This window comes from Halichoerus grypus, chromosome 5 (assembly GCF_964656455.1).
Source record: "Halichoerus grypus chromosome 5, mHalGry1.hap1.1, whole genome shotgun sequence".
Taxonomy (NCBI): Eukaryota; Metazoa; Chordata; class Mammalia; order Carnivora; family Phocidae; genus Halichoerus; species Halichoerus grypus.
In genome coordinates, this window is record NC_135716.1 from 23,565,577 (window position 1) to 23,593,019 (window position 27,443).

The 27,443-nt window shown below is 38.4% G+C and overlaps 1 protein-coding gene across 9 annotated transcripts in view; it reads left to right on the forward strand.

Annotated features, from left to right (window-relative positions):
* Positions 1–20,807, forward strand: part of TRPS1 (transcriptional repressor GATA binding 1) — a 255,464-nt gene extending 234,657 nt beyond the window's left edge. For 6 of the 9 annotated variants that reach the window (XM_036120295.2, XM_078072077.1, XM_036120300.2 and 3 more), the window contains 2 exons: positions 10,941–11,063; positions 14,103–20,807. In XM_036120295.2, coding sequence (XP_035976188.2) covers positions 10,941–11,063; positions 14,103–15,164 — 1,185 coding nt within the window. In that variant the 3' untranslated portion in view covers positions 15,165–20,807. The remainder of the gene's footprint in view (positions 1–10,940; positions 11,064–14,102) is intronic. The other 3 variants (XR_013447732.1, XR_013447731.1, XR_013447733.1) reach the window with 3 other exon arrangements.
* The last annotated feature ends 6,636 nt before the right edge of the window (positions 20,808–27,443 follow it).

Sequence of the window (27,443 nt, forward strand, 5' to 3'; positions counted from 1 at the left end):
AGATCACACAGAGACCCAGGTCCGAGTCAGGTTATTAAGTGCAGTCCCCTACTCAGGACGATGTATTGCCTTGTGCTGATATGGTTGTACTGGAGGGGAAATATACATATATATATATATATATATATATATATATATATATATATATATATATAAAAAAGCAAAGACAATCATTGCTTTCTTCTTGAGCAGCTGTAGCCAGTCCCACTAATGGACGTGCAAAAACAGAAACTGGCAGCACAAGGTATGTGTTCGTTTTCACAGATGGTACTGCAGACAAGTTGGTAATGGAAAAGGAAGTCGTGTACGTGAGCTGTTTGAATGTGGGGGGGGCGATGGGGGGACAGCCTATTACCGTGCTTTCCTGTGTAATTGACTGTGTGAGTTACTGAAGAAGCAGTTTTCCCATGAAAGATTTCAGTTATTACAAAATTACATCCTGATTGTTAAGGAAATTCATAATTCCAACTTGTCTTTTTAAAATAATGTTATTAAAACTTTAAAAATCAGCTTTGATTTCCCTGTCTGCACCATGCTTCTATAATGAAATTATCTGCTCAAGTTTGGTTTTAAACCCTAGCAGGAACGGAATTCTCATTTAAAGATACATCTTCTATTTGAGCAATGACATAACATATTAGGTGCTTATTTTTACCATTGGAAAGGTGGATTTAAATACCTATGACTTTATGTGTTCCAAGGAAATACAAAACTGAGTACAAATGAGACATTTTAAGAGAATTATTTATAGATTCAAAAATTAAATGAAATTCAGATTCATTTTTCTTAGTTTTTTATTTTTGTTTTTTTTAATTTTTATTTTATTTTATTTTATTTTTGTATTTAGGTCCTAGAGGATGAAATGGTACAAGAAGTATTCCCAATCTAGTCTTATCAAGTATTTAGTCCAAATTGCATATTTGGTATCCGAGTCTCTTGTTGACACACATCTGCAGATTTTTAACATGGTTCTTAATTGTTTTGAACTTCAGTATATTTAACTGTATTTCCATAATTTGTATGCTGTTCAGTGGAAATAAGCAGCAATTACCATCCTTCTGCTGAGCAGACTACATGCTATGTTTTAACATCTGATCTGTACTGTATCCTCTCAACTTGATAGCCTGTAAAAAGTGTTTAGAGTTAAGAATATTTTGGTCTTCACTGTTCTGTAATGAAATGGAAACTATATCACACATGAAAAGTATCAAAGTCAGCTCCATAGGTTGATGAAGAACATATAGTTTTATATATAATAATAGGGGAAATATTTAAGGGGAAATAATTATAAATATTTTCATATTATCCAAATCTGAGGAATTTATTAAAATAACCTCCTCTTTCAGAATTGGCAGTGTTTTATGTTGAATAATGATGATACCACACATTGCAAAAGGTCTCTGCCAGGGAACATACAAGTATATAAAGTAAACCTAGTAAATTGTTATCTGAACATATGTGTTTACAGAACTTGTCAAAACCCCAGCGTCGTTTTTGCTGCCCCATCTCTAGCCAAGACTAATGCAAAAACAGATTCTGGTTCACAGCTGCCCTCCCATGTGACGGGCGTTATTAGGAGCTAAGTCAATGGTGTCGACTAATTTTCTGCTTTGAAGCGGAGGCTTATTTTACATACTTTTTTTCCTCTTTTTTGAGATGGCAGGACTAAAACACGTGTACTGCACCCATCCCCCTCCCCACCCCCACCCCTCCCTCAGCCCAGTGTTGTGTCCCTCTGCCTATGACTGTATCTGTCAACCTCAAAACAGATCGTTGCCATATCTGATCGAGGATGAGTCATTTCTTTCTGGTACCTCAAAACTTGCATAATTTCAATCAGCTGTTGTAGGGTGGTTTGAAGAGATAAGAGTTCTTCAAAGCCAAGCTATGGTGAAATATTTTTGGTAAAAATTCCCCAATCGCCTCTTTAGTACCAGGGCCTGAAACATAGTTTAGCACTGTGGCTCTCAAGCGAGGCAGACCTGGGTTTGTATCTTAGCCCTGCTATTTAGCAACTGAAAAACATTGCTAGGCCTCAGTTTTTCTCATCTGTAAAGTGGAGGGAAGAAGAAGAATAACAGTAACAACAGCAACAATAATGGTGATACCTGTCTCTTAGGATCGTTTTAACGAGGTCAGATAATGAAACAAAGCCTATGCATATTATCCTACACATAGTTAAGTCTGGAGAAATATTAGATGTCTGATGGTGATTATTAAAGAAGGGACACAAAGTAGTCAAGCGAGAGAATTCTGTCAGATAATTGATTGAGAAATGGTTTCTAGAACACAGTCCTGTGTTTTTATCTAGACTTAGAGACTAGGATGTACTGTTTGATACTAGATAAGTCAAAGAACCATTCTTAGGCTTTTTACCTCATCAATGAAAGTGGGGGAATAATAATACCTAGTAATTCATTTTGATCTAAACTGGGATAATAGATGTTAGGAGTTCTTAACCTTCAGATCTGTAGGCATTCAGGTCCATACCAAATGCCTGATTACATCTTGTGAAGGACATTCTTCTCAACAGCCTGAAGTTATTTGTAAAGTATTTTACATATTTTTTTTTTTTTTCCTGGGGAGAGTGTCATAAATTTTATCAAAGAATGTTAGGAACCAGTGAAGAACCACTGATGTATATATGAATGCCATGAGGATGGAAACACTTTGTGGGCCAGTTATAATCTGTTAGCTAATATGAAAAGAATTCGTTTTTCTTTTAGATTTTATTTTATTTTTTTTAAGTAATCTCTACACCCAACATGGGGCTCGAACTCACAACCCCAAGATCAAGAATCGCATGCTCTACCGCCTAAGCCAGCCAGGCACCACGCCATGAAAAGAATTCCTGATTATCGTTTGGTATTTTCTGTTTCTTCCAAAATAACCATCCTCCTCATCATTATCTATTATAAAGGCAACCCCTCATAGATAATACATAAAATAACTCTATTTGTGTTTGAGTGCACAGAGGCCGAACCCTTTGGATGTTAGGCTTTTTCTACAACAGGTTTCTTCTTTATCGTTATCACTTAAGATTTTTATTTTGTATAATGTGGATAATTCCCATAATAAATGTGTTTACAAAATAGACTGTTAGGTAAAATGTGCAGTCAATTTATTAAAACAATCAGCTCTGTTCTCAAGCTGAAGTTTGCTTAAGAGGTGCTAAAATTGTTTAACTGTGCCTCCAAAAAGCCTTTTTTCTTCCTTTCCAGTGTCAGGTGTTGGCACTTGCATGGAAGAAAGTCCCTGTGGAGAAAGCCTCCAGGGAGTTTTGTAGCTGAAGGTGAAAATGGATCCATGGTGGCAGAAATAGAAGCCGTGAAAGACTTGAGTAGTTCTTTTGACAATAATGACTTTCACGTGGAATGAAAAAAGACAGTGCAGACATAAATTTTCCACCGTAGTTTTAGCTGTCTGAATACATATTGCTGTAAATGCAGAACAGTAGTACAGAAACAGTGTAGGCAGAACTCCAGAGATCTGGGTTTTTCTAGTCCTGGTTCTTTATGTCATTTGGGCATGACACTGGATATTTGGTTTGCTCATTTACCAAATACGGGGTAAGTCAAAGAATAGAGATGGAGTCCTTCAGACCTACGTAATGGGTTCTATATGTATGTGATAAATTTGTAAATTCTGCTGATTTGAAGAAACTCTATGAATGATTTGAAGTGTGGGATATATGTTGCAAAATCTTGATTTGTCTGCTATCCACTTCAATAGTCACCAGTTGCATCTCAGAAGAAATGGAGCTAATGTGTTTGGCACACTAGCATTTCCTGATATGGGGGGCAACTCCCACATGGTGATGTGTCAGTGCAGTAAGTCTCAGGTGCATTCCTACCTGGGTACAGTGTATGATTACTAGAGTATGTGTTGCCTCATGTCCTGGAACAGAGGTGGTTCCATTGCTCCTAGCCAGGGATGTCAGCTTTATTTACACTGGTCTCCATTATCATTGCTGATGTGTTGAGGAAGTGAATTTAAGCAGGGTAAACAGATTTTGTTTCCAAATTCTGAGATAGGAGATCGTAAGATGGATGTTTGGCTGAACCTTGTAGAGTCTCTTCAGTTTTCTGGCAAGAAATCTGAGGGCAAAGAGGGCTGTTCTGAATCAGGCAGAGACTTGCTGTGCAGCCCATTTGAACTGCACTGTTCTTCACAATTCTATTTGGAGCAAAAGTCAGCCAAGATATTGGTAGCTATTGCTTTGTGTTGGCAGTGTTCTTTCCCTGCTCTTCCTAAAATATCAGGTAGCCTGTGCTTTGGGTAAAATTCTGGCTATTAATTTAAAGATGTTTGTTGCAAGCCACCATCTATTTTTAAGTGGTTTTAGGCACTGCATTCTATGCATTCTGTATTATCTACTGATACGTAGTCAGTAGCTGGTTAATCCTCGCTTGGGGAGAATTTGGAGGAAGAGGTGGCCTTCTCTGTCACTCAGTGGTAAGTAACAGTGATAATGACTAAAATACTAATCATCATTTATTCATAATTATTGAATGCCAACCCGCTACATGATAGTAATAATAAATACATTATTTAATTCATATCAACTTTTTTGGTAGTCGGTAGGGCAATGTTATTGATCATTGTCCTACCATTAGGACATTATTACTTATGGGATAATGAACAAGTATCAGCTTGTTTCTGAAATGACTAGACTATTATTACCCACTTCGGTAAAGGAGCACAGAGAGTAAGCTCTCTGATCATTAGATAACTGTCAGCCTTCAAATGAGCTGTATTGGGGCACCTGGCTGGCTCATTTGGTGGAGCACATGACTCTTGATCTTGGGGTGGTGAGTTCAAGCCCCACATTGGGTGTGGAGATTACTTTAAAATCTAAAATAAATAAATAAATAAATAAGATTTATTGATGTAATATACTTTGGTTTCCTCAGAAAAGTTTCCATATAATTTGCATAAATTAAACTCTCAGTGTTTATGAACATCTCAATTTGTGTCACATTAACTCCACACTTAGTGTGTTTTTAGCACATTCTACTGGAAACCTAGATCATAGACCATGTTTGTCATATACGTCACTATAACCCCCAGTTGGTAGCTCGGTGCCAGGCACATGCTGGACATTCAATAATTATTCCATTCCCAAAACCAAACGGAGTTAAATTTACCATTGAAATTTTATTACTGCAAAATTGTACCAGAAGTTTCTATCACAGCCATCTGTACACGTCCCTAAAAGGAAGTTTGCAAAAGATTCTTGATACAATCAAGTAAACACAGAAATTATTTAAAGTTAAAAAATATTTGAGGTATATCTGCCCTAACAGCGTGTATATCAAATTTCAGATTGATTTGATTTAAAATGGCTAAGATATTAAAACCATAAAAAATGTGAGTAAATACTCTGCCTATCAAAGCTTGTTATGTAATTACATGGTTTCAGTATAGTTCTTATACATAGAACACTAATATAAAGGATCATTTCTGCACAAACTCCTTTTCCAATGGAGACTTTAATCTCTTGCAGATAAATATCCATGTCTCTAAATGTTAAGCCACTTGAATGAATAATTCAGTCAAATTTATTTCTTATTAATCAAATGAAATCAGTTCTTTGTTAATGAAATTTGAAAACTGATTCAAATGTTTGTTTTGGGCTGATTTTTCAATAATAATGTAAGTAATAGAAACAGCTAAACCAATTTTAAAACTTTTTTTTCACTTTTTTTCTTAAGACACATCTGGGTTCACCAATACACGTGCCAAGGCTCAACCCGCTGATCTATAACTGACTAAAGAATTAAGCCCCCTGGGGGCGCCTGGGTGGCTCAGTCGTTAGGCGTCTGCCTTCGGCTCAGGTCATGATCCCGGGGTCATGGGATCGAGCCCCGCATCGGGCTCCCTGCTCCGCGGGGGGGCCTGCTTCTCCCTCTCCCACTCCCCCTGCTTGTGTTCCCTCTCTCGCTGTGTCTCTCTCTGTCGAATAAAAAAAAAAAAAAATCTTTAAAAAAAAAAGAATTAAGCCCCCTAAAAGCAAAATTTGAACCAGAAGCTTTCAGAAAAATTTGATGATAGTGATACTGCACAGTGGTTAGCTGTGAACCTAAATTAATTTTTTTTGTTTGATCTGTTATTTTAGTCATTATACTTCTTGCCCTTCAAAGCAGGGGAAAAAAAATTATGTTGGATTTAAAGTTACTTATATTAAAAGATGTGTATGTCATTTTCTATTTCAAATCCTAACATGGGTGATTGTCCAAATTCATCACCTAAATTGCTGTTTTGAAAATCAGTATTGTTGTCATAATACATTTGAAACGTGGATAGGAAACAAGTGATCCCCAAGAATTCTCAGTAATTATCACTGAAAACTACTTGCTAGCCTTTGGCTGGCCTCAAAAATCCTTGCAACTAACCATTTCTATCACCACCCTTACTTTTTCACACAGCAAATTATCAGCCAACAGAAATTATGTAGAGACAACACAAATGTGACCTAAAAGTTACTAGGCAAGCTGTAAAACTTGAAGTAAAAAAAACAAAAACAAAAACAAAAAACAGGTCCCTGAATTGTTGCTTCTGGAATTTTCTCTTTAGAAATTTTCATTTGAGGTGATTTTCTTGTAGATTTGGGTTTGGGGCCCACCTTCCCTCACTCTTTCCTTCAGTTAAGGCAACAAAGAAGTAGAAGGGGCACTTGGAGAAGTCCAAGGGCAGAGAATGCAGTGGGTCTGTGGCTTCAGAGATACAAGCCTGAGAGGAGCATAAGAATCATGCTAAATATGCCCCTCAGGTACACCAGTGGTGTCATCCCCTAGCTCGGATTCCTCTCACGAACTCTCCAGAAGGGACCTTATCTATGTGACTCGATTCTCCTCTCTCCTGCATAATGTCATGGAGATACAAAATATTATTAACTCTTAAACAGCTTGGGGGCACCTGGGGGGTTCAGTTGGTTAAGCTTTGGATCTTGGTTTTGGCTCAGGTCATGGTCTCAGAGTGGTGGGATCGAGCCCCATGTCTGGCTCCGTGCTCAGCAGGGGGTCTGCTCCAGATTCTCTCTCTCCTTCTCCCTCTTCTCCTTCTCCCGCTCTCTCTCTCTCAAAAAAATAATAAAAATTAAAAAAAAAAAACCAGCTTGTAGAAAAGGAGAAGTAATCTTATTATTTAAACACACATGTGCACATATAGAAACATCGACAACATATGACTATAATGATGTATATAAAGGAGAATTGGAGTCTTGTTCTACCTGATTTTGTATCGTCAGGATCTAGCAAGTACCTGCCTTCAACTGTTCCTCCAAAATAAGTGTGAATTGTAGGATTGGAACAGTCTTGATTTTCTTTTCTCTTGTTTCTTTTCTACAACATCATTAGTCATCTTTGCCCAACTGGAAATAAATTTGTCAATCCAAATGGATGACATTTAGAAGGAATATTTTTTAAAAACTTTTTTCAAAAATGGGAGTGACTATTAATGATAAAAAAAATGATAGCAGGTGAGATTCCTTCTTTTCTTTTAATTCCAGTAGATTATTTTCAACTTTATTAACGCTTAGTCTTTCAAGACAGAGCACTGTCCTAGGTGCTTGTTACTTAGAATATTTGATGACCATTAGGAGTCATGATTTCCGTCCTTAACACACACAGTGTAAAGGAGAATGACAAAATATTTTAAAACTCTGTCATGCATGATAAACTATGAATGAAATAAAGTCTTCGGTGCCTTTCTTTCTCTTTAACAAGGCCAAGCGTGTTTTTTAAAAAGTGGGGCAAGAGAGACTTCTATTCCGCCTTCCTTTGGCGACAGACCTGCTTCTCTACACGTGATTGGGCTAAGGATGTTGATAACTTCAAAAAGATGCTTTACTGTGTCCAGCCAGGTTACATTACACACAGAGTGACCAGGTCAGGGCTCTCATCCGTGTTGTAGTTGAGAGAGATGTGGCATAGTTACGATTCTGTGGTCACACAGCTAAGCATACTATCCACATAGGCCACCTTCTCTGCTGCTTCCAGAAATTCCAAATGCACCAAAACTAAAGTGGTACAGTGCTTACCAAAGCGATAAATGTGTTTAGATGGGAGTTAACTTAATATGTGAAATATTTCTCACCTCCCTCCTACTTTCCACCCCCACACAAGTACGCTCTATTGAATTCTAGGTGTGAACACCTAGATATTTCACTCTGACTCAACTTTCCATTCTCATATTTGATAAGATTGACACAAATGAAATACATTTGATAATATCCGACTGTATGTCTTAAGCATCTCTATAATGCTCAAAAAGTAGATTAAGGAGATGAAAACAAAGCTAGCCAAGTATTTTTCTCTTACCAAAAAAAAAATTGTATCCCTTTTACAAATAGCTAACTTACTGAGTATTTACTACATCCCTGGAACTGTTTTAATGCATCCATTTGCCCACATACTACAGCGGCTCACACTTTAAAGATGGAGAAATTGAAGCTTTGAGAGGTTAAGTAACTTGCCTAAAGTTGCACCTGGCAAAAGGCAGAGACATGTTTTGAATACAAGTAGTCTGACTCCTAAATCTGATTATTAACCTCCATGCTGTACTGACTCTGGGTAAATGAATCCAGAGTACCCCTGATGTCTTTAAAATAAGATGTAGTTTTCCCAAAATATGCCTCTTTAGTGGAGCTTAAGTGCTGCTTAAAGCAGGATATGCCTGTGGAAACCAGTGCTATAATTTTAGGACTTTCCCTCTAACTAATGAAGGGCACTTTCTTTGCAAGAGAATTAAGCACAAAATTGTGCAAGGATTGAAATGCTCTCAGAAACCAGGATTACACCCACTTTGGCATGCTGTGTCAAGCACCCAGGGCATAAGGAAAGAAAAGCAGGCTGGAGTGAATGGTTACACATTCAGATTTGAGCCTCAGCCATATATGTGGGTTAGTTTCCAAATGGACATTTACATTGCCTTTATGTGGATCAAGTTGGTGTTTATTTGCCAAACGTGTTATTTAGATCTAGGAAAAAGATGGCGTGGCCCCAGGGAAGTTTCACAATTATAACCTAACTAGGCTCCCCAGCTTACTTCAGATAAAGGGGGCCCCAGAATGTTTGATAAACATAGCATCTAATAGTTCATTGATTTTTAGAAGGGAGCAGTCTCTGCTTTTGCAGGAGGTCCCAACTGGGACTTGTGGACTGACACCCAGCATTTGCCATTGCTCTAACCATGATGCATTCATTCCTGGTCCTGACTTGGGCGGAGAGGGACTAAAAGGGGAGCCAGAGATTATCTTTGTGAAAAATCTAGCTTTTATTACATCACCTAAAGTAGCACGACCTGCTACACTAATGAAATCGTGTTCTTGGTTGAAAAGGGCAATTGTTAGCCTGACTTTGTGCGCACTAAAAACATTCCCCCGATCTTGTTAAATTATTGCTCTCATTTCAGATTTTTATGGCTGTGCAGCTTACCAGCCCTCATTTCTTTACGTTTCATTCATTTTCCTTGTATTGATGATTAATGGAGGATGTCGAATGTTAGAGTGAGCAGGCATCAGCAATTGCAAGATCATAATTAGTTTAGCTGACGAGGGCCTCTGATAGCACTTGCATCTGGATGGAAAAATTACCCTATAGGGAACTGGCTGCTCACCAGGTCTTTTTAGTGATACATTGTGAAACACCCGATGAATCAAATGCCCTTTCAATGCCAAGAAAGTGTTCCAGTCTTGAAGCCAAAATTATGTCTGCAGAAAGCTTTCCATTTGAAATGTATCAGAGTACAATTATAACCATTGTATTTTCTTGGCAGGGATACCACTGGTCTACAGTATGGACTCAAGTTAAATAAATTGCCTAAATTTTATGAATCCCTGAAATTTTGACTTACGGTATTTGTAATTTTAAATTTATAATAAAATTGGGTTCCAGCAACATTTTTTCCACTCCTTATCTAACGTGCATATTTTATCATTAAAGGCTTCGCTTCATAGTGAAAGGAGAGGGAAGTTGCAATTCAGGCTGTCTTTTTTTTTTTTTTCCTTGCAGCAGGAGCATTTCATTTCCTGCCTGTTAGTATTTGCGCCTACAAACACAGCCTGACTTTTGTTTCAATGGGTTTAATGGAATCATTACTTGATAGCAAGAATGGAACAAGCAATACTAATTATCTACTTTTAAATATTCTTAGATTATTTTTGAATCTGGTGATTACAGAATTCAGCCCACTAAAATCAATTTGTATTCGGAAATGCTTGTGATTTCCAAGTCTGAGGCAAATAAAATAAATAGCCATTGATGGGACTAGCTTGTCTGGCTTCAGCGGGCACCTCTTAAGCGCTCTCAGTAATACTGTACTTCAAGTTGACAGCAAGTTTCGACTGGTCCCCTCAGCTTTGGGAAATAGACGGTGTTCTCTTTCAAAGTTTACCATTGCAACCCCCCAAACTAGAATTGAGTGTGTGATATTCTCTTAATACTTGTGTTACATGAATGCCCCCCAAAAAGACACAAATTGGGCTTAATTTTAAATGGTTTCCATGCCGCCTTTATTCCACGCTTGACTATATTTTTAAAGCTCAGGTAGCCTGTGGCCCCCCCTTTGCTGAAGTATATTAAACATATTGCCACATTCTGTCTTGCGACTTCTGTCGTGACACTTTTAAAAGGTATATTTTAGGGTTCAGCATTTAGGAGCCATCATTAAAGGCACAGAACCGAAAGTTCAAGAAGTTAAAGCTGTTTCTGGGAAAAGCCTTTGGTGTCGCACACACCTCATCCATCACTGTAGGGTTAATTATAATGAAAATCAGTGGTGCCTATTAAACACAATTGAACCTGACCTCATTATGGGCAGTGTGGTTTTATACTGTCATTGTTGCCAGTCTGAAGACAAAACTCCTGGGTTGATTTGGTCTAACTCCACTGATCATGTGACTCACCCCTGACCTTGTGTTTTTCTCCCCCCCGTTTCAGAGGCGTAGAGGCTCGGGTGTTTTTTGTGCCAATTGCTTGACCACAAAGACCTCTCTCTGGCGAAAGAATGCAAATGGCGGATATGTATGCAACGCGTGTGGCCTCTACCAGAAGCTTCACTCGGTAAGAGCTTGTTAGACTGTTTGAGGAAAAGCTTTATAAAGCAGCCTGGTCTGTGGTAGGATGTGTGCCGTTCCCTGGCTTGCAAGGCCTGCTCCCCCAGAGTTTAACACAGTCACTTTGAGAGCACCTGTGATTGATGGTGAAATGGCCTTCGATGTTATGGGGAGATATATTTGAGATCATTAGTAATGCATTATGCTTCTTTTGATATAAACGAGGAAAATGATTGATTTCTGGGAACTTCCCATAACAGATAGTCGAACTAATGGTTATCAGAATTTGGTGAAATTAATTTAGGCAGAAAGGAGAAACGTTAAAAGTTCGAAAATACATAAAAAGTGTTTCTAAAAGAGGACTCTCCTGTTTCACGTAAACACAGGGCAGGGAAAGAATGCTTATGTTCACTTTAACTTCAGAATTTGCAAGTGTCCTCTTGGCTGCTTTGGGGGCTAGAAGTTAGGCACGTTCAGAAGAGTGGTTCTGAACTAGGACCCGAGAATGCCAGGCCAATCTCTTCGCTTCTTCTGAGGGATATATTCAAGTGAGGTATCTCAGGGCCCCAACGGCACACATCCCAGTAGAGTAAGGTGCGAAGGTGCTTTGTGTTTTAAACTCTCTGGCTGGCTTCTTTCTGTGGCTCACCAAAATACTTCCAGAACTTTCTTCTCAGATTTTAGTGAGAATCCTCTGATAAAGTTTAAGCTCACGAATTCCCCCCATCTCCATATGCATTTGACGTCCTGAAGGATATTTTATTTTAGTTTTAGGAAGTTTATCTGCTGACAAGAGCTGCCTTTAAAAATAGGAATACCCCACTTAGTAAACAGAAATCCATTTCCCTCTGCCTTTTTCATTTTGTTTGGCATTTTACCATAGCTCTTAGCACAGCCAATGAATAAATTACAGCTACAGGGAATACAGTTTTAGACAAAACGTCCTCATAAATGGACCACTGGAAGCACTCTTTAAAAAATGCATGCTGCCAACGATACTAATTGGTGGTAAACTGTAAAACCTTAGTTATTACGTGTAGCTAACAGATTCTCCCCCCCCACCACCACCACATCACCTTCCTTTTGCTTCACCTTCACCATTTTAGCACAGCAATAAGCTTTCATTTAATGAGTACTGACATTAATGGTTTTAATTGAACTCTGGCCAATCATAGGCCAAGAATTAATTAAACTACTGCTCTTCCAGCTTATGATAATTTAACAACTATGATATAAAGTAAACTCTTTTTTTTACAATTATTTTAATATTCATCTCTCCAGAGGCAAGATGTATTCAGTTTTGAGTTTCTTTACGTCGTAAATTTAAATACATAAAGGTTGTGCTCACATCTCATGTCAAAGACTGTCACAAAAGTTATAAAAGTTTTAAAAGAGTATTAATGCAAATTTCCAGTTTCCTTATAGATAGATACTAAATACTGCATATTCTCATAATACAAATACGAGCTCTTTATAAACCTGAACATTCTGAACAAAATAAATGAATATGGCATATCCAAGGGATGTGGCATTTTCATTCTGAAACCAATAATTGAATTGTCAGTGACAAGTGTGTTATCTTTCTTGCCTTCAAAATGCCTCTGTGACAATAGAAATATTCCAAAAAGGATTTATATTTATATTTTGTTTAAGATATAAAAGGTCTCTCTTGCATTAAGGCGCATTCTTTCTAGGAATAATTCACAAATTACATAATACATATATATATATTTACATTCTATGTAGAAATTATTTGCTTGAAGATTTCAGTAATCTTTTAGAAAAATCCGGTTTTAGCCCACTTAAAGAGTTTCCTAAATTTTAACCTATAAATATGCATTAATTATTAAACTTATTCTTTTTATTTTATAAATCAAAGTTAGAGCTCTCATTGCAAGTAAAGTTTTTGGCATAGTGTTATCTATGGGTTTTAGTCCTGTAATATAAACGCCTGTTGAACATGTACATAACTACCAATCATACCACGCTTAAGCTGAATAAAAAACAAGCTGAGTGAAAGTCAGCATTCTAAGTACAGAGTAGAATGATGTATCAGGTATTTGGACCAAAGCTACAAAAGAATTTAGATTTTCAACAGAAAACAAATGCTTTACCTGTTAACAAGTAAAATTTTCCATAGTGATATATAAAATCCTATTAAACAAGGAGAAATAAAAATGAGAGGTGAAAAAAAAAAAAGTCTCCCACTGATAACGGCTTTGATTACCCGATATCTTTCCTCATGATTCTGCTCATTTGTCTTTGATTATTTATGCTCTGATATTTAATACTTTATATTCACATTTTCAGTTATTTAGAAGAATGCACGTATTCATCCGCTCAGGCTACCATAACAAAATACCGTAGACCTAGGGGGTTTAAACTACGGAACAGATTTTCACACAGTTCTCAAGGCTGGAGGTCCGAGGTCAGAGTACCAGCGTGGCCAGGTTCTGGTTGGAGAGCTCCCTTCCTGGCTTGGAGAATGCCTCCTTCTCTCTATGTCCTCATCTAACTTTATTTGCCTCCTAAAGACCGGATCTCCAGATCCAGGCACACTGTGGGGTAGAGCTTCCACATATGAATGAGGGGACCCAGTTCAGTCTGCAGCAATGTATAATTTTACCACACTTGTCATGAAAGCCTAGCTCCCGTGTTCCTGTATTGTCATCCTAGTGCGTGACCCAGAAGTTGAGAAATACTGCAGAAAAATCACGTTTCTTCAAGGAACTTGCTACACAGTTTTATCACTAAATGATGCAGTTCCAAAATCTATTGAGTTTGAGAAAGCTGTTTTTAAGTAGATTAAAGTTTTCAGTCCTCCCTGCAAAGTCGGACACGATTTAATTAGACTAAAATAGTGTGCTTTGGTGACTGCCTCCGATCCTGCTTAGGGCAAGAGGAGGAGATTTAGTAAACCTATAACATAGCATCCACCCTTGCTTTGAACTTAAACGTGGTTCATATTTGTGAGGAATCATTAATGCATTTTAACGTATTTTCTCACGTGTCCCTTTTATGTACCGTGCGTGTGTGTTCTCTGCAGACTCCCAGGCCTTTAAACATCATTAAACAAAACAACGGTGAGCAGATTATTAGGAGAAGGACCAGAAAGCGCCTTAACCCAGAGGCGCTGCAAGCTGAGCAGCTCAACAAACAGCAGAGGGGCGGCAGCGAGGAGCAGGTCAACGGAAGCCCCTTGGAGAGGAGGTCAGAAGATCATTTAACTGAAGGTCACCAGAGAGAAATTCCGCTCCCCAGCCTGAGTAAATACGAAGCCCAGGGTTCATTGACTAAAAGCCATTCTGCTCAGCAGCCGGTCCTGGTCAGCCAAACTCTGGATATTCACAAAAGGATGCAACCTTTGCACATTCAGATAAAAAGTCCTCAGGAAAGTACTGGAGACCCAGGAAACAGTTCATCCGTGTCAGAAGGGAAAGGAAGTTCTGAGAGAGGCAGTCCCATAGAAAAGTACATGAGACCTGTGAAACACCCGAACTATTCACCACCAGGCAGCCCTATTGAAAAGTACCAGTACCCCCTTTTCGGACTTCCCTTTGTACATAATGACTTCCAGAGTGAAGCTGATTGGTTGCGGTTCTGGAGTAAATATAAGCTCTCCGTCCCTGGGAATCCGCACTACTTGAGTCACGTGCCTGGCCTACCAAATCCTTGCCAAAACTATGTGCCTTATCCCACCTTCAATCTGCCTCCTCATTTTTCAGCTGTTGGATCAGACAATGACATTCCTCTAGATTTGGCGATCAAGCATTCCAGACCTGGGCCAACTGCAAATGGTGCCTCCAAGGAGAAAACGAAGGCACCACCAAATGTAAAAAGTGAAGGTCCCTTGAATGTAGTAAAAACAGAGAAAGTTGATAGAAGTACTCAAGATGAACTTTCAACAAAATGTGTGCACTGTGGCATTGTCTTTCTGGATGAAGTGATGTATGCTTTGCATATGAGTTGCCATGGTGACAGTGGACCTTTCCAGTGCAGCATATGTCAGCATCTTTGCACGGACAAATATGACTTCACAACTCATATCCAGAGGGGCCTGCATAGGAACAATGCACAAGCGGAAAAAAATGGAAAACCTAAAGAGTAAAACCTTAGCACTTAGCACAATTAAATAGAAATAGGTTTTCTTGATGGGAATTCAATAGCTTGTAATGTCTTATGAAGACCTATTAAAAAAATACTTCATAGAGCCTGCCTTATCCAACATGAAATTCCCTTCTTTTATTCTTTCTTTTGATGAGTAGGTTACCAAGATTAAAAAGTGAGACAAATGGTCAGTGAGAAGAAAAAAAAAAAAAATGGAAGATGGTAAATAGTCATGTTTTAGAACCTAGTTAAGTCAAAAAACCATCTTGGCGAATGTGTACGGTGGAAACGGTCCATAAGAAGTATCACCAGACTCTCATTATTCTGTTTGTAAAGAAAGAGATCAAAGCTATCTAGAATTTGAAAGGGTTTACATATTATGATACTAACGCAGTATTGGGCTGGCCATTGGTCCATTTGTTCATAAACCCAGAAGTTGTTGCCTAAATTTAGAAGTATCACGAAATCCTAGGCAGATGAGGAGAAATCGAATCTCCAGGGCAGTGAAGGGAAAATGGCGCTTCTTACAGCAGTCTCCTCTCATTGACCATGTTTCCCAGACCTAGAAATGCGAGCTGTGGTTAGGCTTGGGGAGAGAGCAGCAAGGAAAGTGACAGCCAGGGGCGTGGTGATTTTGGCCGGCCCTGCCTGTACATACACATGCACACCCTCTCTGATATTTTTGTCCTTTAGATGTTCAGATACTCCTTTCAAAAGTAGTCCTTTTGTTTGCAATTTAGGTTCATTTTGTCCAAATATAGATGCATTTAAAAAAAAAAAAAAACAAAAAAGTGTCCTCAGTGCTTACGTAGTCGTTTTTTTGTTTTTTTGTTTTTTAGCCAGATGTTTCTTTCTCGTATGTGATAGAGCGGTTTGGATTTGTATTTTAAGCCTCCTCTTGGTCACCAATCTCACTTGGCACGTTATAACTAAAGGGATCCCCCCCCCCAGTTCAAAAAGATTAGATGGATACAAAAGTTCAGACCATGGGCTGAATTTGTTTAGAATACATGGTATTTCTCCACAAGGTAACCTGCTGTATTATTTATTTTCTTTTGGTTAAGTAGAAGTTCCAAACTTTGTGGCCAGGCAGCGTCTAAGGTTACGTTATCACAGACTGACAGTTGGTATATGTACCAGTCACTCCCTTCATTAGATTTATACAGGTTTAGTTAAGTAGCATTAAATAGGATTCTTAGAAGTGTATCTTCATAGTACTTTTAATACTTAAGGCTTTGTAAAACTATCCATGAAGGGAAAGCTCCTCAGCATAACTGCTCAGGGAAATAGGGCTACATAACTGAACATTAAGTAATTGGTTAAAGGTGCTGTTAGTCGAGCCTCAATGCTTGCTACAAGGATGTATGTACAAGGACTGACTTTAATAATTTGCATTATATTGTCCCAACCAGTAGTTTATTTTTTGCCACGGAGATGTAGAAGATATTACAAGCTACTGGATGCACTGTCAGATTAACTTATTTCATTAAAGAAGTTGGGAGAACAAATAGGAAAAAAAAAACTTATTTTTCTAGTAAATATTAATGTATTACATTTCAAATAATGGTGCCTGACATATTGAATAATTATTTTCTACAGTGTACGTATGCAACAAAGATATTCCATCATGCATTAGAGTCAGTTCTGGCTCTGCCTAGCTGTTTACATTTGCAAATGTAGCAAACAAGGTAATGAAGCAACTATTTCTATTGCGGTAGATACCTTTTTTGTGTGTGTGTGTGTGCATTAAAGTTGTAAACGGTAACATGAAACAAATGGAAGTTCTTGATATAATGGTATGGAAAACAAGAAGGAAATGAAAATATTTTTATGCCTACTTAGGAAAAAAAAAGGGTAGCACTATTCATTCCAAGTACTTCTTTTTTTTTTTTTTTTAATTTTTAAGCTCTTAACACATTGTTATGCTTAAAATGATAAACATATATCCTCTTTTTATTGCTTTGTCTATGTTTCGGATGAAACATTTCAGAAATTATTTTGATAAGCGCTGCCGGCCCCCGCAGCACTGGTGTTTTTATTGCGTTCTGTAGCCGTGTTTGCACTCAGTTTTACCGAATTCCCAGTTGCTTTGTATTGTTTTGTTGTGTTTGGGTTTTGTTTCTTTTTCCCAGTGCCAGGTCTTTGTTCCTTAAAGTTGGATGGCAGGTAGAGTTCAAGCAGTTTGTGACTGTCGTAGTGAATGAAGTTAAAAATGTCTTTCTGATGTGTTGTCATTTCCATTCTTGCATTTTTGTTTTCATGTAAAAAACAAAAACAAAAAACAAACAAAAAAACAAAAACAAAAAAAAAGGAGAGAAAGAGAGAAAAAAGAAATCAGGACTAAGCCTTCAGCTTCAGTTTCATTTTGAAAGGGCCCTATCTGATCTCACCTGTCTAGCTCTTCTATTCACATAAACTGAAATAAAGAAGTGGTGTGAGGCGTTCTGACATGCAAATTATGTGATGCTGATTTATCTTTCTTAGGAATTTCGATGAATGCATCTCAGAATGTACAGGCAGACTTGAGAGGTGGCTGTTAAAGATCTCAGAAAGAGAGGAGATGTCCCAAACAACAAAACAATATTTCATTTTCTTAGTAAAAAGACTAGTAACGAAGTGCAGTGTGGCAATCCTTAAGCAACATTATACATGAACTGCTCAAATCAGCAAAATGCCAGAAGTTTGGTTAACTTGGGCAATATTACAGGTATGACTTTTTAGGCAAAACTACTCCATAAATAATTTCTCTAGTGTGTCAGACACAAATAGGTTGTTCCTTTTTGGCATGTATTCCTTTTTCTTTTTTCTTTTTTTTTTTTTTTTATCTGATTTTTGTTTTCTCAGACAGATGTAGTAGTAACGATTAGCATTGGAAAATACATATCACTATTCTTGGAATATTTATGGTCAGTCTACTTTCAGTAGAATATTCTTGGGTAGCATTGACATGATAGATCTTATTCCATATTCCTTTATTATTGATTATTTTATTTTCATTTTTGTTTTCATTGTTATACATGTTTTGATGGAGAAGAGGTTGGGCTTTTCTTAAAAGATGAAAACTTATTGTAACACTAAAATACCCCTTACTTTTTGACCTACAAAAGCCTTTGTTCCAGCTCTCAAAATATATTATAAAAATGGTTGTTATTTTATTTGGTTTTAAGGTTTCCAAATGATTTTGCCTTAAATTGTGATTTTAAATGAGCTATTTAGGTACTTATCCTTTTTTTTAAGGACTTTCAAGATGATTTAGGAATTTCCCCTCTTGGAAAAGCCTTCCCCTATGATGAAAATTATATGCCAGCTAAAATTATATACCATTGAAAAACTGTAAGTCTTTTGAAATTACTTGTCTCTATTCTGAATCAAGCTTTGAGTCAAACTTTAGGTCAGGACCAGCTCATGCATTCATTCTGCCTTTTCTTATTCTTTCTTTCTCCCTCTCTCACCCATAAAATCATACTGTTGTTTGGGATAAAAAATCATAAAGAGCCAGCCCACCTTGGAAGGATGTGGATTGAGCGACACTACAGGACTCTGAGTGAATGAGAAAAGGATGGAGCTCTAAACCTTAACATGTTAACTCTGTAGTTCAGAAGGAAAAGAGTGTGCCCATTCTTTCTACATGACATATTGAGATGTTCTTTTAAAAAATCAACTTTTAAGATAGTGATGTTTTGTTCTAAACTGTTCTCTTTTAGTAAAGGTAGATTTTAGAAAACAAGCATGGGGATTCTTTTCTAAGGTAATATTAATGAGAAGAAGAAAAAAAAAAGTGATCATCTTTAACAGCTCTTTGTTGAAGCCTCTGGTAGCACATTACGTTTATGATTGCACATGTGCACATAATCTATTATGATCCAATGCAAATACAGCTCCAAAAATATTAAATGTATATATATTTTTAAATGCCTGAGGATATACATTTTTCTTAATAAATTGAAGAGTACCAATCCTGCTATTAAACTACTTACTAGCCTTCTGCTCTGTGGCTGCAAAACATCACAAGGTGACCCGTCCTGAGACCTCTGAACTGCCTGCCTGTTTAGTTAGTGAACATTAACGTAATTCCAGAGTGGGGATATCTGTGATCCAGTGGTAGAAGCATGGAGGAAAGAAGCTGGTGGTCAGCTCCTGTGCTGTATGCCAGCCTTTTGCCCAAAGTTTACATGAGGTCACAATCTTTGGGTTGAGGGTCATGGCAAAAAAAAGAAAAAAAAATGCAAGGCATCTTTGGTAAGCAAGTAGGTGAGAGCTTGCTGGTCGTCCCTAGATCACAGGAGAAAATGGTGGATTTGAAATTCAACCAGAATATGAAACTAAATATGCTAACCAAAGGTAGGTACTATTAGGTGGAATTCTATCAGTAGGCAGCCGTAAATGAGAAGAGGATAGAAAGACATGCATTGGGACTTTGAGGGTCTGTGTTTTTTTTCCCCAAAGAAAGACCCAGCCAAGGACAGCGGGATGGCTTCTTTGGAGAACACTTCCTTTTGGTTTTCCATCACTGTTTCATAGACAGCTGATTCACACATTCCTGATAGCGGTACAATTGTTTAGAAATTGTCCACAACTATTTGCAGTAATTAGGACCTCTGGAAGATGCTAGGGCAGAAGTGTGTGAAGTCAGGGATGAAGAAAATGTGAAATTCAACATTGATCCACACATGGAAACCGGATAATGTATGCTCATGTGTTGTTCTCTTGAAAGGAAAGGTAGAGCTGTAAGCCTCACTCCGTCCTACACCAGAGAAAAGCAAGAGTAACTTTACGTGGAAGTAACGTTTAGCCTTCATCAGAGAAGATGGTCCTTCAAGACCCATAAGTCCCAAAACTGGATCCTGATTCTACCCCTGGTTGTTTTTCATTTTATGACCTGCAGTAAATCACTTTTTCTTTTCGTTCCTCAGGTTCCTCACCTGTAAAATGGAAAAAATATATTAATAATAATAATATTAATATTAATAATAATAATAATGGTAATGTAGTACTTGTTTTGTAAAGCACTTTGAGATCCTTGGTTGAAAGGCACCATGGGAGTGCCAAGTATTATTATATGGCCAAGGGGCTTATTTAAACTCTCAGTTCCCAAGGGCCAGGAAAGGTTGGGGTCATTTTTGTTAAAGATGAGCTGTAAATATCATACTAGACCGCCTATAGTGTTGACTATGAAGAGGCAAAACTATTACAAGGCTGATAAAACGATAGTTTCTTAATGGCTACCAACAAGGCAAATATCACAATAAGAAATGCCAAATTTCTTAGGGTGGGCTATTTGACAACGTGGATAATTGGGGGGTGGGATGGGGTTGGGAAACATCTCAAAATGCCAATGTAAAATTAACTTACAGCAATATTCACCAGCAGAAAATGTCTTTCATATGGAATGATTTCATGTTGCTAAGAAAATATTCAATTTGTAGTCCTGATTTGAATATTAGAATGTTGGCTATAATAGTTCTGTTCTTACAACACATGGAATATTTTTTTTGTTTTATTTAATTTTGTTTTCATAGTGCATGTTCATTTCTACTCACAAACATGTTCTTGGTGTATTTCTTATGCAAACAATCTTCAGGCAGCAAAGATGTCTGTTACATCTAAACTTGAATAATAAAGTTTTACCACCAGTTATACATAATGGTGTTGGTATGGTTTATATGGATTCATTTTCATCCACGTAGCAATAGGAAATACAGACCATTGTAACATATAGACAGGCTCTGATGAATTGAGATGGTGAAATCAAATCACCATTTTCAAAAATATGACTAAGACTGAAAAGGCCTGGATTCTCTCAACTTGTTTTGCTTTGCTTTTTTTTTTTTTTTCTTTAACCAATCTCTTATTGATAGGCCTTGTGTAAAGAAATATATATATATATACTAGTTTCTTGAGGAAGAACAACAATAAAAAAGGTGTTTATTTCAAAAAACATTTATTGAGTATTAAGTATCGGGTGTTGAGTATTGGGTAATGATTATGTTACAATATGTAAAAAAACTCCTGCTTTTGAGGCTTAACTTTGATTCAATTCAGTGTACCCACATATGATGTGAAAATCCTGGTAATAATCTCAAGAAGTTTCTATTAATATATTACATGCCTTGTTTGTTTGCTTAAATGAGATTAATCAGAGGAGGTTTCCTGAAGGATGATTTTGAAAGAGGGACGAGGCAGGGGTGCCTGGGTGGCTCAGATGGTTAAGCGTCTGCCTTCGGCTCAGGTCATGATCCCAGGGTCCTGGGATCGAGTCCCACATCGGGCTCCCTGCTAGGCGGGGAGCCTGCTTCTTCCTCTGCCTCTGCCTCTCTCTCTCTCTGACTCTCATGAATAAATAAATAAAACATAAAAAAAAAAATGAAAGAGGGATGAGGCAGAAGAAATCCAGGTAGGAGAAGGACATGGGAAAATTCACCCAAGTGTTTGTAGCCAGAAAGAAAAACACAAAAAGGTCAGGACTCTTTAAAGTATTTAAATAGCTAACTGCTTCAGAAGATTTGTTTTGAAAATTTCAAATTAATTAGTATCTACCCTCCTTACACAATCTTCGCTTCTGATTTTTATGAGCCTAAATTAACAAACCCCTTCATTTATGTATTTTTTTTTTGTCCTAGCTCTTTCTCTTCTCCCTTATTTTGAAAACAGCAGAGTAGAGACTTTCAGGGGCTTTCATAATAGTGACAAGGTTTTTTCACAGCTGGAGCAACATTCTCTAGATAAGAGTGCGGTAGTAACAATGTGATTTCTTTATGTAGAACTTGATTGTCCTGTCGGGACCACTTTTCAGATGAAGTCCAATATACTTTGTTCTCACCCAGCACTGTCAGGATCCCATGCAGAAAGAACTCTAACCATCAGCTATTTACCATTCTTTGAGGGGAAAGAAGAAGAGCGAGTCAGCACTAGGAGCCCTCCCTCACCTTTGGTCTCCCATCTCTGTGAGGGTAGAGCAGGGGTCAGGAACTCAGTTGCACAAAGGATGCGGGCAAGTAGCGTGTGTGGGTGAGCCAGCCGGGTGGAGACCTTGGGAACCCGAGGGCTATATAAAGGTAGCCTTTCCTCGGCTCTGAGAACAGTGCCAAGCTGACTTGGGTTGCAGATTTTCAGTTTTCAAGAAAAAACTGGACAAAGGGAATTTGATGTGAAATCTCCTAATTTTTAATGTCGGTGGCTGACTTTTTTTTTTTTTTTTAATATTGCAAGCCAAGCAAAACACTTGTTCAGAATAAATTCCACCCCGAGACAGGCAGTGTGTGACCCCTGGAGCTTGAACGATAGTAAACTCTGGTGACTGGCAGGGAGGAAATGGGGCAAAGTGCTGAGGTTAGCTGTGGTTCCCCTGGGTTTTGTCTCGGGTCCCAGTGCACCTCCAGCTCTGCCAGGAAACCCAAAAGCGCCGTGGCAGCAGCACCTGCCTGATTTCTTTCAGAGCCAAATTTGCTTAAGACGAAAAACATTTGCACAGAAGACAAACCAGCCTTCGTTCTTGAGCCTACTGCTAATTAGCTTGTACTTTTGTTCTCTGTCTTTGTAACCCCAAGTACCATTTTTCTGTTTTTTTAACACGCTGGGATGAACAAAGAAATTTCAAAAACGATTAAAAGTTGCTAAAGTTAATGGCCAGCAACATCCAAGATGTCCTTGTGACTCTCTCCATGGCACATTTTTGAGTGGAAGTAACAGCGATGGAAAAGCAGAGCCTAACAGTTGATGAGAAAGGGGCTTTTTCATGTTACAGTTGATTGTTCTAATGAATAATTTCAGGAATTTCTTTGAATAAAAGTAAGCAATTTTTACAATGAAATTTTATGGCTACTTTTATAATGCTGTTCTCCAATACGTTTAGGATGTCAGTAATCCGAAAGTCACCTTCCCTGAATGTTAAAGTATTGATACAGAATATATTATGACATAACAACCAGTTCTCCCAACCTTTGTGCAATAACAACAGAACATGTAACGAGTATTAATCTTTTCCTTCAGGTAAGCAGGAGAGCCTGGGATAGCAAGTGCGATTAGCAGGAAAACATCATAGAAATTCTTTAAATTATTTCCATAAATAGGTGAATTTCCAAATTAAAACTGCAGAAGCACTCAACTGTAAGCGATTTCCCAGGAATATTTATGAACTCAAGCCCCACAAATACATCACAGACTTCTCAGAACCTGCACCACCTCTCACATGAAAGTAGTGTCTGCCTTCCTCATGTTTACATATGAGTCCGTTTTTAGAGTTAGTTTATTCTACAACCAGTGGTGTTTTCCTCAGACCTTAAATCTCCTTAGGTATTTTCTGTCTACATAGCACATACTGCCCAATGAATTAATGTATCTGAAAAAGCATAAATGCACCAGTTAGTTTACAACAATCAATTTGATATCATCATGATGGCTCATTTCCTATGATTTTATTTTTTACAGTTGCCTTGATATTTTTTCTTTTTTTTTTTTTAAAGATTTTATTTATTTGACAGACACAGCGAGAGAGGGAACACAAGCAGGGGGAGTGGGAGAGGGAGAAGCAGGCTTCTCGCTGAGCAGAGAGCCTGATGCGGGGCTCGATCCCAGGACCCTGGGATCACGACCTGAGCTGAAGGCAGACACTTAACCGACTGAGCCACCCAGGCGCCCCTGATTTTTTTTTTTCTATAGCAAAATTTTCCTTGCTGTTATTTTTTGGTGGTGGTGGTGGTGACTGTGGGACAAACCCAGGCTTCACACATTCAGTCAACAAATATCAATTAAGTATTTATTAGTTACCAGGCACTATTCCAAGCATTTGGACTGCATCAATGAAGAAAAGCTGACCCAAACTCCTGTTTGTATGGAAGGGACACAGACAATAAACATACACACACAATAAGCAAATATATAAGTAGCATTTCATGTTGGAAGGTGATGCACGCGCTGGAGAAGAAAAGCAGAGTTCAAGGCAGTAGAGTGGATGGAGCCATATTCATTAGGCTAGCCGAGAGTACAGCCCTCAGCCGAGCCTAGACGTGAAGGAGGAGTGGTCAAAGTGAACAGCTCACGCAAAGTCCCCAAGGGGAGAGAGTCTATCCGGTAAGTTTGAAAAAGAGCAGGGCAGCCAATGTGGCTGAGGCAGGGAAACCAGAGGGAGAATATTTAGAAACTCAGAGATGAAAGTACTGAGGTAAGAGGAGATCAGATCATTTAGGACATTGTAGGCCACTCTGGCTAGTATGACTTTTATTCCGTCTGAAGCAGGGGGTATTTTAGTGTTTTGAGCAGAGGATTGCTATTTGATGTATGTTTAAATGGGACCATTCTCTTCTATGCTTGCAATAAATCATAGGAGATGAGCATACAAGGATAGAAGCAAGGAAACCAGGTTGGAAGCTAATTTAGTCATCTCTGCAAGAGAGAACAGGAGCAGAAAAGCAGTTAAAATTCCAGAAATCATCTTAGAAGGAGAATAAACTAGATGGCCCGGATGCAGAGTGGGAGAGAAAGAGAAGAGTGGAGAATTAATCCAAGATTTTTGGTCTGAGCAAACTGGAAAAATGGATTCGATGGATCGGGTTTGGAGTGGGGAGGAAGAGGAGTTAAATTTGGGACAAGCTACATTTTAGGGTCCCAAGATCAAGTAGACTGTTACATCTAGGAGTTGAAGTTAGGCGTTAGCCTTTGCATCTAGACAGTATTTAAAACCGTAAGACTGGCTGAGATAATTTAGGGAGGGAACAGAGGTGGAAATACACCCAGTGTTTGAAATCAGGGCAATGAGGAGACACAAGCGACAGAAACTGAGGAGGAAGCCACCCATGAGGTGGAAGGAAAATGAGGGTGAGGTATCTTGGAAGCCACAGAAAACAGAAATGTATCACGAAGCAGGGAGCCATTGACCGTAGGAGATACTGCTGATAGGTCAAGTGGGAAAATGCTCACTCGTTTTGACAGCGTGAAGGTCACCAGCAGGGTGGGCTATATACTTTTTGGGGCCCAGAGCAAACTGAACCTGCAAGCCCCCTTGTTCAGAAATTTCCAGTTTCAGGACGGTGACATCAGAGCTTCCAATGAAGCTCAGCACCCTGTGCACGCCTGCCCGGAAGGCATGCCCGCGTACCTGCCCCTGGTCGGCGGCGCATTGACGAGAGCAGTTGATTGAAGAAGTGGGAAAGTCTGAGAGTACATTTAAGAGAGAAGAGGACGAGAGGTTTGCAGAACAGTGTACAATCTGGGGAGCTTTGCTCTAATGGGGATTGGAAAAAGGAATGATAGCTGGCAAGAGATGTTGAATCAATAGAAAGTTGTTTTAGCATGGGAGAAATAAAAACATGTTCTTTTGCCAAGGAGGATGATGCAGTAAGGAGGGCTTTATTCATCTTCCAAAAGAGAGAGGAAAACAGCCAGAATGACGTTCATTGATAGGTGAGTGAGTGAAAGGAGATAGGCTCTCATGCCCAAATGGAGAGGATGACTTTAGAAAAGAAGCGAGCCGTTCACGTTCACAGTCACAGTTGGCAAAGCAGATTCTAGTAGACACAGATGTGGGGACATGAGTGGCTGCGATAGTCCTGGAAAGCTCTATTTTTTTTTTTTTTTAATGAAATGTTTTTCTGGTGGCACTCCTGTTCTGCTATTACTCCATTCAGAACTCCAAAGCATTTCATTCAGAAACAAGGCCGCGTGTACATTAAAGAAGCCAATATGGTTTCATTCTATCCCAATGGCATGTAGATACTTGGATAAAGTCAGAAAACTGTCACTTAACTAATATGGTTTCATTTTATCCCAATGGCATGTGGATATTTGGATAAAGTCGGAAAACTGTCACTTAAATGAAAATAGTATTTGAATCTCACTTTAAAAATTGCTCCTAAAAATCTGCCCCAACATATTCATCTTGTTTAGTTCAAAGTGTTATTTCTCATTTTCTTAATTCTATTTTTTAAAAGACAGCATGCATTTTGTTATGCTAACAAGGAACACCACAGGAAGTATGGCCTTCTTAGTTTCTCTTAATAACATTTCCTGAAGATACACCCGATAAAATGCAGGGTTTTACCAAGTTTTCCTTATGACTGCGATTGATTTTTTGAGTGAGTTAATTCGTGTTTGCTGAGTACTGATTCTGGACTCAGAACTGCGCACGAGCAGTAACAGGCACAAAAGAGAGTTCAAATCTGGTATATACTCTTGATTTTTCCACAAATGTCCAACCGATTCAGTTATAAGGTGGCTTAATTATAAGTTTTTTTCATTTGGGAGCATCTTCTGAACCTTTCCTTTTTGCATTTCACTTCGTGATGCGTTTTAGTACCCTTGACAAGAAGTCTTCCCATTATCTCAATAAAATTTTATTGAAATTTTAGGAGACACTTCTCTGTTATTCCCACTATGACTTTTAAATATGAGATCATATACTCAGCAGAAAGGCTTTGGTATTTGTTAACAGTGCAACTTACAGTTACTTCTTCCTTAACAGTGTTAACTTCTAAGAAAGCACTTAGGGACCGCTATCTTACCTTAGTTAGATATCTAATAAAGTAAAAATCAAAACTGGAAAACCCAAATAAAATGACCCACAGAAGTTCTAGAGAATGAAACTGGTTTGGTTTTGCCAATATATGGTTCTTTAACTTGTAAGCCAGCAATCAGCCAATGCTGTCTTATGGGTGAGTTTTCTTTGTCAGCTGCCCCTGTCTTTGCGCGGTATCCAGCTATCACACTTCCCACCTGCATGCACGCAAGCACTCAGGTAAGGCAAGTTGCCTCACAGGCGATAGCAAATGTTTACCACCCCTGAAAGTCACAGAGTAGACTGCCTGATACCCTTACGTTACTGACCCATGATGTTCACTGAGACTTTAGTATTCTCAAGTGCAGTGGAGGGTCTTTTTTTCTGGCCCTAATTTCCCAGACAGTCTCATATTTAAAGACTGCAGGGAAGCTTTTCTTGGTATCTTTGGTTGAAGTTGTCTGCCACAAAAGCATGGGGCAGCCTTTCTCATTTGACACCTTTGTGTCTTTGGCCATCTGCTGTCCTTCCAAACCCTCTTCCCTTACTAGCATCTTATTGTCCGAAAGGAAATGGATTGCCCTTTGCTTTTGAAGATGTAAAAAAATGAGATTTTTCTTTGCCATTTTAAACATTATTTCATGAACCTGAAGTTTGATACAGCTTCCAGGCACATTTCTTTTGATTCAAATCCATGGCCTTAACACCTTCACAGACTCCAAGTAGACATACTTGCATTTCAGTTAACTAAGTTTAAAGATGAACACATCATTCGAACAAGGCCCACTCCTG